This window comes from Tinamus guttatus, unplaced genomic scaffold (assembly GCF_059628265.1).
Source record: "Tinamus guttatus ecotype Peru unplaced genomic scaffold, ASM5962826v1 Tinamus_guttatus_pri_ptg000909l, whole genome shotgun sequence".
In the NCBI taxonomy this organism is placed as follows: Eukaryota; Metazoa; Chordata; class Aves; order Tinamiformes; family Tinamidae; genus Tinamus; species Tinamus guttatus.
In genome coordinates, this window is record NW_028289443.1 from 249,925 (window position 1) to 269,009 (window position 19,085).

General features: G+C 37.5%; 1 protein-coding gene across 1 annotated transcript in view; it reads right to left on the reverse strand.

Moving 5' to 3' along the window:
- TTC33 (tetratricopeptide repeat domain 33) overlaps positions 1-19,085 on the reverse strand; it is a 29,551-nt gene that overhangs the window by 6,341 nt on the left and 4,125 nt on the right. Inside the window, exons 2-3 of the mRNA XM_010219148.2 lie at positions 7,942-8,023; positions 1,077-1,208 (exon numbers count right to left, since the gene is read on the reverse strand). Of these exons, the coding sequence (XP_010217450.2) occupies positions 1,077-1,208; positions 7,942-8,023 (214 nt within the window). The remainder of the gene's footprint in view (positions 1-1,076; positions 1,209-7,941; positions 8,024-19,085) is intronic.

The window sequence follows — 19,085 nt, forward strand, 5'->3', positions numbered from 1 at the left end:
TATGATGCCAGAACAACATAAAGTAGTTCACTGCACATCTGCAACACAAGACAGCTTTTGTCTGATGTTATTCTCATGCTTTATTTTTCAACACTTCATACTGTATTTTAGAAAGACACTGTTTTTGCATGATCTGTTAGTCCATTTAGAAAAATAACTTTCTTAAAAATTTTCGGTCAAGACATTTTAACTTTCTAAAAAGACTCTAAATCAATGAGAAAACTGTTTATTTGTATTAAAACAGCACACTGCTACCTATGTTAGAAGTGAAAGGAAGATACTGGTTTTATTTTATTGAGAGCTCATAATGAGTTATTTTTCTAATGGACTTTGCATACACATCTTAATTAAAAAGTTTCACTCACTGTGATTACTTACTAACTAGGAGAAAATATATAGTTACGTTACTTACACTACATTATTTAAGTTCTTTAGACCTGGGTGAGTGTTATGCAGGAAGGCTCTCCTTTTGCATCACACTGTGTGGCAGAGATGGTGCCACATCACAGGGCTGCAGACAGAGAAGATAAGTTCCAATTTTTGCTCCCTTCATCTGCCAAGCGAGGTCAATGATCCAGAAGCAAACATGAATGAGAATGTATGATTTGCTGATGCGAAGGGTAGTACGAGACAGGGAAATCGAGGCCCTAGAATTCCCTTAATATTTGTGTATAAAAGTGAGTATCAACGGGGCTTCACAGTTCCTCCAGTTTTAAACCATGGTAAACTAAACTGCAGCCATGCATCTACCTGGAATGCAGTATATGAAGGTGCATCAACATAATCATTTTGTTGCAAAAAACACAATGTAAATACAGCACGTGACAAAATCTTTGAGCTAGACAGATTTTCCACAGGTCCAGCAACAAAAACCACACAAGAAGTACCTATGAGAAACAAAGTGCAGGGAATATGGGAGATAAACATCAAGAACCTTTCTCCTTGCCTACCTGAAGCTGTATGAGGATATTAAGCTGCTTTGATATTTCAATACTTTCATTCTCTTAACACACAATTCAGAGGACGTGGTTAACAATTTTAGTTTACAGCTGCAGTATTTTTTCTCATTTTCCTACCAGTGCTATTTCTCCCAATCCAAGCTGGGCACGTCCCAAAGTCTGCCATGCATCCCAGGAACGCGGATTTCTCTGGATAGCCATTTCTGCTGCATGCACTGCTGGGAACATTTCATGCAAAGACATCAGGACCTACGACAAAGAAATAAGAATAACAGGAATAATTAGAGCTGAAAACAGAATTAAGTTTTCTGGTATTACCCAGAACCACCCTAGTTTCAGTAACTGAGGATCAAGATTCCTCCCGTCTAGCTTTTAGTCATTTAAAATTTAGTTGTCTAATCCAAGAGTCACCTAAATTTGTTCCATAGCCCACAGAGAGAAACAGGTATGCTAAAGCATGATTCATCTAACTTATTTAGGAAACTCTTAGAAGGAGATAAGTTGTTTCTGAAAGTGTCTCTCTCCCGCTCTCCAAATCTTAGCACTCTCAAGTAACCAAATCACTCTATTACACTAAAGGACAAGCAGGTTAAGAACCAAATGCAAGTATTTTTTCAAATAATACCGTTGTTTTATTTTTTGTTTTTAACAGAAGACCAAAATCTACCAAATACATTGTTAGTTCACATGATATAATAATGGAAACTATCCCTGTAATTCAGCATGGAAACAACTCTTAACAATGATTGTTATATTTGGAAGGTAGGTTTTGCTATTGCAGAATGCTTTATTTAGACATGAAATTGATTACATAAAATAGTATTTTTAAAGTGGTTTCCAAATGTAGAAACCTTTTATTCAACTGTACAGTTTAGCAGAAGTCAGTTACCATTCTATACCTCACACTGGATTTTTGTAAATAAACCTATAAATCATAGTTAAGAGACACAGAACTCAAAGCAACTCAAAGTTTGTCCCTGTTTCTGCAAAACCTCCATGAAATTGGCATGTTACCTGAACACCTACATTACTCTGAGATCATGACTGCAGACACCATGTGCTATGGTGATAGATACCAGTCTAAGAAACAAATGACAACTGCATTCCAATTGTATGATGAAAATGTCAACCACCAGAGTAAGACTCATGTGTGGGAGACCACTTTCTTCCCAACCGACCCGCAATCACGATGAGTACTATCGGAGCAGATTAAGACAACTACTGAAGTGTAAAAGGCATTTGCTTAACCCTTCTGCCCTGCAATATATTAAATATACAAATATGAGTGTGGAAAGGAACAAGACTAAAATGCCGTTAACTACCACAAAATACATGTGCAACACCAGGATAAGTACAGTAAAAGAATTAGACAGCTTTACAGCAGTAGCCCTGAACCCACAATTCCAAAAGGCACCTTGGATCCATATTCGCAACATTTTAATGACTAAATTTTTCTAGCGGATAGTCATCTAGGTCTCTCTTTAATTCCATTTGATAGGATGCACAGAGGAATTTGGAAAGTTGCTAAAAAAAACCCATAAGAGCCACCTCATAGCTGAATGCCATTTCTCCCCACACTTTTTTTTATAAACAGCAGTTCTCAACAATTATACTTTTCAAGCAAAGTCTGCAATGAGACAAAACCAGGCAAATACATTTTCACCTTAGTGAATGTTCTCATAAATGTGCTATCTTCTACCAGTGTTTTTCAGTGCAATATAGTACTAAAACACCTATGTAAGTATTCAAGGCATTTTATTATTATTATTTTTAATGACATTTCACTGTATTGTTTACTTTCATTGTATTGCATATGTTGTAAATCATAAAAGTGAGAACAGATTAGAAGAACTAGAAGAACTTTTCCATTTTGAAAATCTCTGATGTCTCTCAGAAATCAAATCAATGCTTAACCCCCTTCACTGAGAAGTACCAATCGGAATTTCCCTTGCTCAACTGCTGACCAGTGCCCTTCCGTGCACTCAAAATCCATCTTCTCTGTAACCCTACTAAGCAGTGAAGTTCTTCCAAATGAAATATATTGGACTAATACAAAACACTAAAATATTTACTAGCTTTCCAGCTTAAGCAGTTGAGATGTTACTGAAACTTTACATAATTTCAGCAAATCACAAACTGGTTCATCTCAAATATTATAAATCAGGAGTATTTGAACTCAGGCATTCAGGGTCAATAAAATAAGGGTCAATACTGACTAGGATTCCAAGAAGAATTTAGCAGTTCCTGTAGTGAATAACCTGAAGTTCATCTAATGTCACAAAGAATATCAAATGCAGTTCAAGTACAGCACAAAAAAACAGAGTAGGCAGATTATCTGCTCCAACCCTCTCCGTGAATCTCTTTTTAACTCTAAACAGATGCAATAGCACTGAACCATGACGTTGATTTCACTCAGAAATAGCACTTATTTTAAATACTAGAGTCCTATATGTTTTTGCTGTCTGCAAAAATGTACAATCCTTTTTCAATCAATAGACTTCAATACTTTTTTGTAGCAGAGTTTCAGAGTCTGCCACATGAAAACAGCAGTTTAGACTCTTGGAAGAGCACAATAAACTCAGTCCAAGCTGATTCATACCTACATGAAACACATGGACTGCAGTGGAGTCACATCTACCCCAAAGGTCTGTTCCAGGAAACAGATCTGTTCCAGGATTCTAGTGGGTCTGGGGCAGGGTGGGGAGTGGTGTGGAAAATCCACACGCATCCCTCTCCTCTCTTCCTTTACATTGTTATCGGACTCCTCAAACAGCTTGGGGGCAGTCACTGCCCAGCTCACCACCACAAACTGATCTTTCACCAGCAGGGCTAGTTTCAAATAAGTGCCAGTAATGTCCATGTAGCGCACCAACATATGTTTATATCAACTATATATAAACCAGCAATTATTAGCTGATTTGTTACAATACAAACCAAGCATTATGAATCTGGTCAAACCTTGGGAATCCTATCATTTCTCAAGCAGGAAGAGGGACAGGCTGGAGTTGAAATTATTTCTTTATTGAGTTAAGGCTTAAGAAACTCCTAAGAACGGGGGAGGGGATGGTTTCAATCTGAACATTATAGGCTTGGACTATAAAAGAGATATGCATCTGAAATGCTGCTCCATGAGTCCAAACCAAGAAGGCAGGGCTGTGGACAAACTAGATCTGCAGGCAACAAGGGACCAACCCCACACCCAAAAAGCTGATCGAATACAGCTCATTTCGACTGCTTACTGCTCTCGTTTGCAGGATGTATAAATACACGTGTGTGTGCATATATATATAAGCTATTTTATATATATACATAATTGCACTGCACACTTTGGGATTCCTGTGGATATGTAATTTTGTATTTATATTACTTTTAAACCTGAGTCACATTAAGCGTGAATTCAAGGAATGGTAAACAATTATACACATGATGTAGTGATCCCTGACAATCAAATATAGGAATATTTGTGCATCGTCAATACTAAACTATTATGTAAATTCAGGACACCAAAAGAATAGCAGGGATAGCACCATTTAGTTGCCTAAGGTGTTTGAGAATTTGTTATCTGAGACTTCTGGGGGACAAGTGCTGCTCAATAACCAACAATATGAAGTAGATTCTCAGGAGTGATGTGATACAGCTGAGTCCCCAAAACCCAAGAGCCCTAAGTGAGTTTATAACATGTATATTGTTATGTAACGAGTACGAGCCCTCTGAGTTCTTCTCCCCATCCTCTCACTATCCCCTAGCCACCCCCCAAAGAACCTCACGCGCTCCTCTGCAGAAAGACCCAAACTTAAAAAAATTCTTCAAAAGATCCTCTTTTGAAAGATCCTCCACTTTGTAATTCAAAACAGCAATAAAATAATCCAGCTAATACCCAAGATACGTAGCCTGCAATGAATCTCTTGCAGGCTTAGAGACAGTGTAATCTGGGTGATCTTACACACTATGATAAGATACACCTAAGATACTAGACACCTAATTTTGAAATTCATACTAAAGTTGTGGGTCTTTTGCAAAAGACTTTTACAGAAACACACACACAAATCTGTTTGTAGGAACACCAATTTCCCACTTAATATTCTTGTAACAACAAAAGAGTTTAAGTTGGTTAATGAATATGAAGTATTTAAACTGAAACAACTTGTACTCAAAGGACAACATCCATGTGCACCCTAACCTCTCCACATTCCAGAGCCATCTGTTTTTAAATGGATCAAAGAGTATCTGACAGCAATAGAAAGAAACTCATCAACTTTTAAGGGTTTTGAACCAAGATACGGTTGAGCAATTTCACAGTTCCCACATGATTTTCTGGAAACACACTTATTGCACCAGTCACTGAATATTAGAAACATTATTTCCGTTCTTCAGAAATGCTAAAGGACATTTGTCCAACAAAATGAAACATCTGTTAAAATACGTATCTTTAAGTTCTTTATATAAATGTTTACAGATTCCTACTATGTCTGCATATTTATTTGAGCTGTATATTAAACAACGGGGTATTTAAAATATATTATTTTGCTGATGACAGTAAATATTGACAAACAGGGAAGCTGCTTCACATTCTAACAAAGATTTATCTTAACAGCATACACAGATATTCAGAATACTGCATGTTAAGTGCTAATTCTCAAAAAAACAGGAACTTTTCCTCACTGAAAGTAGTATATGCCATAAAGAATCTCTGCATATAGTGCTAAGACAGGGTTAATATGAATCACACCCTATAGCATGTGCCTCACATACCAGGACAGGCAGACTTGCACAGTGCAACACTGGTCAAGCCCTGGCTCAAGCAGTGCTTGGTGGTTCTTCCACAATCTCAAGCTACCAAGACTTCCTCATCAAGCAGCACAACAGCAGCTTAAGCATTTGTGCAAGTGTGGTGGATTGGAACAACATACTCAACTGTAAAACAAGATAATTTGAATATCGACCATAATAATTTTGGAAGGAATTGCATATTCCTGCTTGGGCAAAAGTAGATTTTTACAGCTCACACCAGCCCCAAGGCCAAGCCAGCTTCCAGTAAGCATTAAGTCATACCACAAAGAACATCTGAAAAAGCTGTTTGTGTGTACTATAGAGATGATGCCCCCTTAAAGCAGTAAATACCATTTTTCTTTAAAAGATTTAAGAAATTTTATAAATATATTACTGTTTCTACATAAGTCTTTCTGCTATTGCACTGAAGGAGAACATGGGTATTATGCAATACCAGAAAGTGAAACCAAAGGGAGCAGCTGTCCAGCAGTGCTCTTTCCTTCAAGAAAGCAGACAAGAGGCGTGGTGGAAGCAAAGCACTGCCCTGCTTTCATTTTTCATTTTTCATTTTTCTCTAGTGGTATTGTTAAGCTGAACAATGAACCAGGAGCATCAAATAAGTATTACCTGCTAAGTATTAGACATTGCAGCCAGGGCACCAGTTGAATAGCGTTTTACTAAGCACACATACCTCACTGCACCCGTGGTATGGATCCTGGTGAACAAAATTCACTATTCTCCCATTCTTTCTACTGTGCATACATGTAATTTCAATAGAATTGCAATTAAATAGACAACTTGTGCAGAGCTTTGCTTTGTGTGCACACTGTTGCATTCACATAAGTTCACATTAACCATAATTATTTTTTTTTCTCTTTTAAACTTACTATCCAACTCATTTCTGAAATAGCCTTTCCTCTAGCTTTGATTTTCATCTCCATTTGCTTACCTGTTCTCTACCTTTTGTCACCACATATATAAATTGACAAAAGTCTGCAAGGATTCAGTGTTATTTAAGGATTCCAGAAAAGCTAAGTGAGGAAACAGCTCTCAGTTTTCTCTGAAATAACAGAGAAAAAAAAAATCTGAACATGCTTCTGTTGTGGCACATTAGCAGGGAAAAGGGCTTTTAAACTTCCAGAAAGAAGGAAGCCGAGGTGTCTGTCTGATGAGAAAAGCCCTATCCCTTACTGTTAGAATAGCTCTCATAAATATTTAACTTTCCTGCTTCTTGTTTCCCTCTCAACTGCCATGCTACTGACATCCTCTGCAAACGAAATATTGAAATACAAGTGAAATATTCAGCAGCTTGGCAATGTGTTATATTCTCATTTAATCTTACTCAAGATTTCAGCAAAAGAAATAAAAAGGACAACTTTAACAGATGTTAATATAAAGTAAATTGGGCCGTACATTTCTTATCCTCATCTTCAGTGCCGATTAAATATATATATACACTTTTTTTTGCAAAACAAGAGCTCTTCATTTAATACATAAAATTTATATTTTTGTATGTTGGCAAAGAGATTATGAGAAAAAAAATCTGACTTAAGCAAAACAACGGGTCATGGTAGCATAGAGACACACACTGAAATGACAAATTTATAAATGAAGTTACAATTTTAGTGAGGCATTGATGACTGCAGGCTTATTTCATCAATACAGCTGTAAAACAAGGGGTTGATGAATTGAAAGAAATGTATTTAGATGTTCTTTTCCAAGACTAATTTAATTTCTGTAAGACTGGATATCAACACAAACTGGAGCATGTATTTTTAGACAGCATCACTGCTAAACGGTGATGGTATTAAGCCAACACTTTACAAAGAGTGGATAGACTTTTTAATGGTAGAGTCAAATTTTCTCACCTGTCACAGTAACATGCTCTTTCCCTTCTGCTTGATATATATGTATATATAATATATATATAAAATGCATACATTTACATATACATTTAACAATTCAGCTGCATTTTCTAGGGCATGAATTACGATGCTACAATGCAAGAGAACATTCTTTGTGATTGACTAAGATTACAGCATATTTCCACTATGTGTTTAAGACCCTTTTGTGCTGAGAAGAAATGGAAGCCTTAAATTAATTATGCTGTAGTTTATGCATGCAAGCAATCATACAATATGATATGGTATCTGTTGAACAACCACGAAGTTTTATTTTTGATTTTCAAAACTGATTAATTGTCCTAATTTACCTGTGATTTCATCTCATAAAGTGTAGCATCCTCTGGAGTTAACTGAAGTGCTTCATCCCATTTGCGAATAGCCTCCTGGTACCTGTAATTAAAAGAGTACTTTTAGTGTCAATAGATTTTTTAAAACTGACTTACACTAAACAATTTTATTGATTTAGATCTTGACACTGTCTTAATTAAAGTGCCTCAGCATCTAATTAATATTTATGACTTTGCTAGCCACTTCCCCATATGTTATGCAGAACTGTTCTGAGGAGCTGGGTTCTTGTGACCAAACAGGTGCCAAACCCTAGTACAAAACCAGCCTTCAAGTGAATTACCAAGCATCTAAACTCTGCAATAAAAAGCATTCTCAAAAAGACTTTTTAAGAAATGTTGAAGTATTAGCTATTTGAGTATAAACGCAAGGCATCTTTTGTGAGCCCACAGTGACACTTCAGTAAAAAAATTTACAAATTATCCAGAACATAATTATCATTTTATCTTCTTGATCAAAATGGAGGAAAAAAAGAAGTAAATTACTTTAGATACATCTGGGATGGCTTCAGAGCACAAGATTTGATGTTTCTTGCCAGTTTTTATTTAAGGAGATACAAGAGGGCAGAACTCCCCCAAAGGAGTAACTGCTTTCTTCAGACATGCTACATCTGGGAGCTATACAGATTTGGCAGGTTCTAACCCAGCTTGCTAAATGTATGAAACGCTTCATGCTTACGATATTCACTTTCTCAATAACACTTTCAGAAAAATATCATCTCTTATACTCTCAAACAAAATCATTAGGCCAAATTCATATTTTCCATTAAAATGTATTTAATTGGAAGCTTCTGGGTAAAACTTATGGTTGAAAATCTGATCCCTGATGCGCATCTTGAGCCCAATGCATGTAATGTTAAACATGGTAACAGGATCTACAGTCCAGTAGCTTTACTCTTGATAGAAGTGCACAGTTGATGATGCTTCAGCAACATATTAAAACCTCAGGGCATGTTCAGACTGAAACTGAAAATACACGAAGACAGACCGAAGAACTGAGGCTATCAAATTTAGACAAAATGGAACAGGCAGATCACAGCAGCAGAGTATAAGGAGAAAAAAAAGAGGCAGTCTTGGAAGTCGTAAAAGATTTGAAGAGAATCTGAGAAAACATAAGCTAAAGAAGAAAAAAATATGGCTAGACAGGGTTAAGAAAGACAAGAGAGAGAAGATTTCAAGAAGAATATGAATAGTTGTCAAATGCTTATGGCAGATTATAGAGAATGAAGGTAGAATAAAGGCCTGTAACCACCAGAAACATTGTCAAAAACAATTTTATTCTGTGCCCAAATCAGCAAAGGCTCTGGTGGAACCAGAGAAAAAGAACACTAGACACTTAATGCACACCAGACATTATTATACACACTACATAAAGAGGAAAGGAAAATTTGACCACATTTTTGGATTTCCTTTTTAAATTGGGAGATGGTGCAGGATTACTCTACAGCATGAAAGATGTGAAGGAAAATGGCTGAAGGAGGAAACTAAAAAAAAAGGTATGAAGACAAATGAATGTAACAGCTTTTTCTGTGTTTAGCACAAAAGTTAAAAGTTTATGGTAAAATAGCTTCTATGCTGTCAGGAAAAAATAACTGGATAGCACTGTACATGGGCATCTAGAAAAAAATTAACACAGTTAACAAGTGTTGCTTGCAAAACCACCCAGATGATCCCATCCACAGTCAGTGCCATACAGCACATATAACCTCCCTGCTCTTTCACAAGATTATGCAGTTAGACACATGAAATACAACAGTACATGTTCTTTGGAACAGTCTTAGTAACCCACAAGATTTTTATTGCAGACAATTCGGACACTGCTGATGAGTTACCATCACTACATCTCAAACAGTATAGCTGCTTCATAGTAAACCAAGTGCCTGCAATTGTAGAGTGAAAAAAATAGTAGAGAGTAGACAGCTTTACCACCTGCTAAAACCTCTAATGAATCTTTTACAAAAATTTTACAGGATGATTTAGGTATGGCCACATTCACCAATTATCAGATTTTGCAATAGATATTAAATTCCAAAAGCCCAAAGAGAAAATATTTTGCAGATAACTTGAGTCTCAAGTCCATGCCATCTAATAAAGCAGAGTTTCGCTGTTTACTGAGGGTTTTTTTGATCAGTAAAAAATGAAGCCTTAAATACAAAGCTTTCCTTTCGCAAAATGGCTTCAAGAGTATTTCCTATGAAAGCAATTGGAAGAATAATATAGACAAAATGAACTGTGGTCCTGTGGTACTCTGGTCTTTCTTCAGAATTATTTACTTAGATACCCTTCAGAAACATAGTAATACATGCAGAACAATGCTTGTATTGTAAAAAAAATAAAAGAATAAAAAATAAAAATATTATTTTTTTAGTTGCAAAGATATTTTAGCTTTTCAACCTTTAAAATATTTGCACAGAAATGGCTGAAACCTCTGTTTCAGCTCATATCACAAGTTAGTCCTGAGAACTAGGACAGGAAATCATCAAAAACTGTCCAGAGTACCAGAAAAGCAAGGTCCTAGCACTTAAATAGCAGTAGTTCCTTCTCTCTATTAATATGAATTCTGTTAAAAGAAGCATTGGGAGGGAGAGACGATATTAAAGTCAAAAGTCTTAGTCTGTTCGTAATCTATTATTGTAGTTACTTTTAATAGAGATGATATACCATTGTTGCTGGTGCTAAATAACATAATTCTTCTTTTTCTTTCCCAAATTACTTCTAGTCATCTGTAATGTCTGCTGTTTTCAACACCACAGAGTAACAATGACATGAGTAATATTCAAAAAGAGGAAAAAAAGAGTTAAGGAGACAGGAAATAATTCTCTATGGCACTTTGAGATTTATAAAGAGTAACTACCATTTATTATTTATGAAAGAAGCAATTAAGGGAGCAGTTGCTTCTACAAACCTCCTCACATAGTACAACTGATTAGACTGTATTGATGTCAAATAACTATAAAATAGCAGTCCAAACACTAATAAGCAAAAACGTCATCTTGAGGGAAATGAAATATAGACATGTAATAAACAACACCTCATTTACGTACAAGATTAAAACACGCATGATAAAGACTGCACACAGGCAGGAACTTGATGGCACCATCCAGGACTGAAGCAATGTGTGTAAACCTGAAGTGGTTCATCTGCAAGCCAGGACACGTGTAGGTGACAAGCTGTGGGGCAGGAGAAATGGGCACCTGCAGGTTCATTTGGTATAAACGTTCTTAAAACGTTGGGCAGAAGAGGCGGACACAAGCTTGTGCTTCAACTGCCAAGAGACAGAGCTTATCAACATCCCTTAAATGCTATGTCTCTACTGTGGAGCAGCCTCATTTGCAAGTCAAAAAGAAGGTTAAGATTGGCGCACTTTTCACAGTGTAATTCTGCATACACACAATACTGCCCAAAGACTAACTGACCTATCTCCATGCGGCTTTCTCACAGCAGAGCAAGAAAAGAAAAGCGAAGCACAAAAAATTCAACACAACTCCCCTTTCATGCATTTTACTTACGCTGACTAAAGGACAGGAATTTTTTAAGCTATTTATAGCTCACAGTACCCTATGCTTTTGAATCCTAGCTAAACTCTTCTTCTCTCTCTGCTTTTATGACCCAATCTCATGTTCTGCCTAGGGGAGTAGATCTACAAAGAGTACTTTGAGTTCTGGCAGGGCTCCCTTTCTATTACCTTCTCCTTAAACTTCAGATTGATCCCACTGATTAAACAAATATAATTAAATATGATTCATAGATGCCTTAACATCCCTTTAAGTGCTCTTCCTGTATGGGAGGTATCATGCACAAACTCTAAAAACATCAAATATTCCTCTTAAGTTTAGACTTACACTATATTCACCTTGCTTTTTTCCAATTTTGCTCAGTATTTATATTTCAATCTCCTTTCACATTTATTATTGGAAAATGACAAACTGAGCTCCCTCACAATCAGTTAAAATATTTTAAAATATGCAAGTTATTTAGAAAGATGCATGCTAAAGATCTCTCCTGTGTTGATTATAACAAGGCATATAACAGCTGCTTGTACTAGCTATTTAAGTGAAACAGTCACATTTTATGACAGAAATTGATTCTTTAAAATAATTTCATTTTATTTACAGTTATGATCCTAATTTAATTTCTTTCCTTTAGTTTAAGACAAGCACTTCTAAATATTTCCTAGTATTCCTTCTCACTTCAAAGTCAACAAAAGAAATCATTTACTAAAAGAAATCATTTCTAAAATTACATTCATTCTATTCTATCACCAATAGAATCATAGAATCCCAGAATGCTCAGGGTTGGAAGGGACCTCTAGAGATCATCTAGTCCAACCCCCCTGCACACGCAGGGTCACCTAGAGCACGTGGCACAGGACTGCGTCCAAGCGGGTTTGGAAGATCTCCAGAGAGGGAGAGGGAGAAGGAGCACCCACGTGCGGTGACCCCCCTGTGCGGGGCACCACCACGCTGCAGCCCCCCACAGCGGCAGCCCCCCCCGGCCGGCACTACTTAGATCTTTGCCAAAGTTTCTAAAGGCAAATACCAAAATTTATGAATATAAAGTTTCAAAGCCATTTTAAGTCAGTTCTCAGAGCAGGTAGTTCTGCATTTTCTCTCCTCATCTCAGTCTACTCTTTCTTGCCCATACTTTTCACCAGCATAAACACTTTTGTGCTTGTGATCCAAGTCATCAATGTAATCCAGGTTAAAACAGATTGTCTTAAATGCCAAACAGTTCCCCAGTCTAATTCTCTGTTGTCTGCAAAACCACAAAGAGCAGAGTTTTGTTTTAATAGCAGTAACAGCTGGATTCATAGGACAGCAAAACATCAGCATTGCAAGTATATTTTTTTGGTTGTTGAAGCAGGACTTGACAAACTGATATTCACGAGATACAGAATGAGCTATAAAAATGGCATCTTTAGTAAGTAGTTCCCTATCACCTTCATATTAGGAGTGCGATGAAAAGAGGAGACTTTTCAGGTTGGCAGTGACAGAGAAAGATGGCCTTGCAATGGTCAACTAAAGCAAAATTGCATTCTCAATAGAAAATAGTGGAATGGTTTTGTTTCCATTGTCATATATGATTCCACCCTATCCCCAACATTGCCCCTATTTAAACCCTTTTCAAAGCCTCAAAAACATTAACCAAACTCCTAAGAGAAATACTCCTAGAAAATCCAAATGCTTCACTGAACTATGACTTCACTTGGGTATACTCAGTATTTCGAAGCCCAGGAACATAGGCCATGCCTGAGTAACCGCAGGGGAAGGACATCTTCTGGCAGACGGAACAGTTGCACTAACAGACCAAACTCAAGACAACAAAAAAAAAAAACTGTGTCTACATCATTGCAGGTGACCTCACACTCATCACTGGAGCCAATGGTCGCGGAACAGAAAGCTGCCATAAAGCTTCCACACAGACACACTTCAGACACACTAACATTTCCTGCAGAGGAACCTAAGCTGAGGAATTCCTCTCAACAAGCTATTTAACAAGTTTAATAGGTGTCTTCGATTTTTAACAGTAAAACCGGATTGTGGAGCCAGCTGGAGACGAGCCACTGTTCACTGCCAACTTCTCTTATCCCATCTACTTCAGAATCTACGGCTATTAACTGTATTTTGTCTTAACTGTCATTTTTTAATTTTTGCAGAGGTTTAGCAGCTTAAACCATGGTCTACTACATGCAATTTTTATTACCAGCTGACAGGTCAAAGACAAAACAAACTACATTTTCTAGCATTTGTCAGTTAGTTGCTAGAGTCAGCAAAATTCCAGAGCTTGCCATGAAAACATGTCCAGTACTCACCAAGGATGACAGGTCCAGAAAAATTATCAGTTTGAACTGGCTTCAGAATAGCAAACTTTAGTTCTTTGTGAAAACAAGATGGCTATGCTTTTTTTTTTCCTGAAAACATGAACAGGGTCCTCGTGTATTATCCCTTCACCTATATATATGCAGCATGAGCTATAAAATCCCAGTGATCTGGGCCCCATGCACATGTCCTTACAACTGAGCTAACTTCTTTTTTTGTCATCTTGTGAGATCAACTCTTAAATCATTAGCACTCCTAGAAGAATCAAGTATTGCCAATAAAAACAAACAAACAGAAGACTGTGGTGCTCTGCATGTCCCACCCACCATTTGAACTAACTTTGCAAAGGCCGGACTGAATAATTAAAGGTGATGTTTTGCCTGGACAGCTTTTATTCCAAGCTTTTACAACTTAAAAGCATGCTTTCTAATTCAAGATATTTCCATGCAATACATTAAGATGAGGAGAATATCATTTAGACAGAACTAGAAAGGAGCAGGCTGACATTAAGGCCTTTAGAAACCAAGATCTTTATCTAGGAAATTAACAGAAATCATCACCATCTCCTTCTTTCCAAAGCCACATCACCGCTGATTGACAATTATGATTGCTTAAATATAGTACACTTAAGTTTTAAAAGAACTCTCATGGGGACAGCAGGTACACATCTGATGCTAATCTTGCGATAGATACTTAATGGATTACTGCCTTAATATTACATTTCATGAATCATAAGAACAATCCAAACATTTTTTTAAATATATACTTTTTCAGCTACAATAACTAGACTTTGTTTAAAAGCACATAGACTAAGGCATTAAAATTAAGAAAATATGTATTTTTTGTCCTATAGCTTCCTTAAGAAAAGTAGAGATTAATCCATTTTCTTAAAATAAACGTAGTAGCTTTTATCTGTTTAATAAAATACCTTTTTTCCCCTTTAATGCCCAGCTAGACTGCTGTGTATATCACAACATAACTTGAGAGGTAAAGGGAGATGGTAACTTTTATAGAACACCATTAATATAGGGAATACTGGACAAAGCCAGCAGTATTTCAGCTGAGCAACTCTTGCCAGTGTCTGTCAAGTAAAAGTAAGATCAGAGTTACACAGCAGGGCCACGGATCATCACCCCGTGTCAGATGCTCTCAATGCCAGCAGATGGTCCTCGTACATTTATAATGTAGCTATATTGTTAATACTGAGAAACAGAAACTTTCAGATTGCAGTTTAAGCTCTTTAGTGGATTGAACTACAGTCCGCATATACCTCTTTTTCCTTACACTGTAAAGAAACCTTCAACAAACAGAGTCATAACTTGACTGCCTCCATAAAGTGCCTGAAGTTAGATGGGATAAATGTAGGCATCAGTTATACTGTGCTTTCCACTGAATTAATATCATATATGTATAAATGCATGTGCAGGCACAGAGTCTATAGTTACTCCATGACTTTTGCTTTCTCTTTCTTTGTATTTGCTTTCTTTTCCTTTCTGATTTTATTTATCGCAATTCGATACCCTCAAGTCACAATAATTCTAAAGAAAAGAGATGGTATCAAAATAATACTCCTGCACATACTTTCAGAAATGTCTGCAAAAAAATAGTAACTAATATTCAAAACCGAGCTCCATGTTTGCCAAATAATAACCAGCTGTTGGAAAATAATGCTTGCTGAGAAAGAAAAAAAAAAAAAAAGAACTTTACTAAAGGTAAACAGCAAATTAAACAAAAGGAACTGTTTAAAACAAATATGCAGCAAAAAACTTCCTCTTCAATGAGAAAGGCCAACCGGATGCACCACCAGGAAGCAAAAACTCTTTCAGTAAGTGAGAGAAACAATAAAGCTAGCAATAAAAGTTATCTTGAAGATAAAAATTGGAGTGTTACTTCAGGTACTAATTTATGAGAGGGCTTTTAACACAATAAAACATCCATACTTCCTTTTTTATTATTATTTCTATAGAAAGGTTATGAGGCTTGCAGAACAAACCGCGTACTCTGACTAAGCAGCAGAAAGCAGCAACAAGTATTATTGCCAAAAAAAAAAAAATCAGACAAGCAAGGTTGCATACATTCAGAACCTTTTAAGTCTCAGCTCATATACTTCGCATTCAAGATTTACAGTCCACATGCCCTTTATCTCATTTTAGTGAGCAGAATACGTGCAGGGCATTCCCAAGGGAGTGAACAGCACCAGAGCTGGACACATACAAGACAGTCAGACTAAACACTTAAAAGAATTAGTGTCATCAAGTATGTGGCCAGAAATCATTACAGTGTTATCAAGCCTCTATATGTCATATATAATTTTACTAAAAGTGACAAACCTACCTAATTTCTCCATGTTTTGTACAATCATTCTTAGAAAATACCTGATCCATCTAATTAGCGTGTACAATAACTTGGATTAACACTTTCCATTTTATTTGAAGTATTGGCCACTCACCCTGAAAGAGGTAAATGCTACATGGCAATACCTAATATGCAAATTACATCAAGAGACTGATACTAAGGAGGTATTTTTAATCCACAAGGATTGGTAGGAGTCACACCTACTATGTTATTTTTGTTTCACCATAAACATTTTCTGTCCATTTCTCCATATGAAATCCAACCACACAGGGATTTCAGATCACTCTTACAGAAAAATTAACACTCCACATTCAACCTAATAGTGGCCTGACAGGATTTTAAATTCTACACTGGGACCCGGGAATAAAAGCTAAACTTGAGGGCTCCCAAATTCCCTATAGTATCAATTCAACTTTGCTGGGCTGTGTGTTTCAGCACTTGCTCACCCTCACCTTGAAAAAGTTCGTGTTTAAAAGGACTCTCCTGAATTTCATTTTGTGTTCGTTGCCTCCTGTCCTGTTCCTGCACACCGCTGGGAACAGCCTGCCTCTGCCTTCTTCACTCCCCCAAAAGGGATTTATACACAGTGATAAGATCTCTCCTGAGCTTTCTCCTCCCTAGGCTGAGCAGCTCCAGCTCTCCCAGCTTCTTATGCGAGATGCTTCAGTCCCTTAATCATCTTTGCGGCCGCTCACGAGACTTGCTCCTGCAGACCCATGCCTCTCCTGCGCCAGGGAGCCCTCCTGCGCCAGGGAGCCAGATGCAGTAGCACAGGTGACAAGTAAAAGGAAAGGCCCTCTCTACTAACCTGCTGCAACGGGTTTCCTCAGACAAGCCAGGAGGCTGCTGTCCACCTTTGATAACAAGGGCACACTGCTGGCTGATGGTCAATTTGGTGCCCACGAGGACCCCCAGGTCCTTTTCTGCAAATCTGCTTTGTAGTCAGTCATTCGCCAGCCTGTACTGGTGCACCAGTTTTATCCCACCCCAAGAGCGGGGTTTCACATCTATCTTTTAGAATTATACCAGCTTCCTCTCCACCCATTTTTCTCATCTGTTGAGGACTTCTAAATGGCAGCATAACCACTTAATGTGCTTCTTTCTAGTTTTGCACTACCTGCAAACTTGTAGAAGGTGCATGTGCCCCACTTCTCAGGTCAGCAATGAAGAGGTTAAACGGTACCAGACTCATACTAACTCCAGGGGTCCATCACTAGCCAGAGGTCTAGCCTTCCATAAGACTTCATGCTGCTCGTCACTATACTTTGGGTGCAGCTGTTCAGCCAGTTTTGAATACAACTTCCCTGTCCACTTATCCAGTCGGTGTTTCATCAGTTTGTCTATGAGGATATTACGAGAGACAGTGTTGAAAGCCTTACTGAAGTCAAGATCAACAACATCCACTGCTTACCCACCTGGTCAGTTATCTCATCATAGAAGGCTACCAGGTTGGTCAAGCATGACTTATACTTCACAAATCCATGCTGACAACTCCGAATCACCTTCCTGTCCTTCACACATTTCAAAACAATTTCCAGAGACCAATTTGAGGTTGCCTGGCCTATAATTCCCCAAATCTTCCTTGAAGATATGACTGACCTTAGCTTTTTTTTCCAGTCCTTAGGAATTTCTTCCTAATCACCATGCTTGTTCAAAGATTGAGTTGCCTCACAATGACACCAGCTGCATCCCATCAGGTCCCATAAATTTATGCCTGTTCAATCAAACACTCCCTGTTCTTACGGGGTTTGGAGTTCTTGAAGGCAAGTCTTAAAAGTAAAAGCCAAAGCAAAGGTGGCACTGAGTACCTTGGACAGGGGACCCAGGGACAAAAGACATGGGAAAGTCCCATTCAACACTGGGCTCACATTTTCCCTAGTCTTCCTTTTGCTACCGATGCACTTAGACCCTTGTGTTGCCCTTCATATCCTTTCCAAATTTGATTCCAGCTGGGCTTTGGCTTTCCTAATCCGAATCCTGCATACTCCATATTCCTCCTGGATCCCCTAACCCAGCTTCCAGTTCTCTTATGCTTCCATTTTGTATCCTAGTTTTGCCAGGAACAACTTGTTTAATCCATGCAGACCTGCTATCACCTTTGATTTCCTGTTCACTGGAGTGGGTCAGTCTTGAGGCTGGGAGGAGAGTAATCCGTGGAACACAAAAACGAACAAAAGAGATCACTTAGCTCTCCTGAACCCCTCTTGTCTTTAATACAGCCCACTGCTAAAACTATCCCACATACTCTAAAGTACCTCACTTTTCCAAGGCCCCGGCAGTGTAACTAAGCTGCTGAAATGTTTCAAGCAAAGACAGCTGGTGGATCTTCTGGAAAACTTTATGAACATTTGCAGTGTGTAAGTTGCATCAATTTTATCCACCAAAGGTTTATCACAATTTCCACAGTGGTCTTTTCCCTTTGCCATGTTAGCTGTATCTAAACGAATTAACAAAGTAATTTGAAAGGAATTTTATTACTTTAGTGCTTGCCTAACTCATTAGTAATCAAGTACTTAACATAACCTAAACCTGAAAGACACTGTTAAATTCAGAGCAAATATAACCAATACATAATCACAACAGATTTTTTTTTAATAGATAGTAATCTTTTGCTCAATCTGCTAAACCTGTTTTTCATGACAGTTGACCCATTGACCACCACACTAAGCACTTATTTTAAAGAATTGTGAATGATAATCTCTTCACTGACATCTGACAGTGGCTAGCAAGCAGAACTCACTGTGGCATATATTGCCAAGGAATGACAAGCTAGGTATGTTGAAATGGCTCTGATATATTTGTGACAAAAAAAAAGTAAATCCGCATTTTAGCGATCGAGTTTACAATGGCATTTCACAAAAGTTGAACTTTTTTAAAAATAATAAAGTCAAAAAGCTGAACAGAACAACTCCTAAAGAATAATTTAGCTGGAAA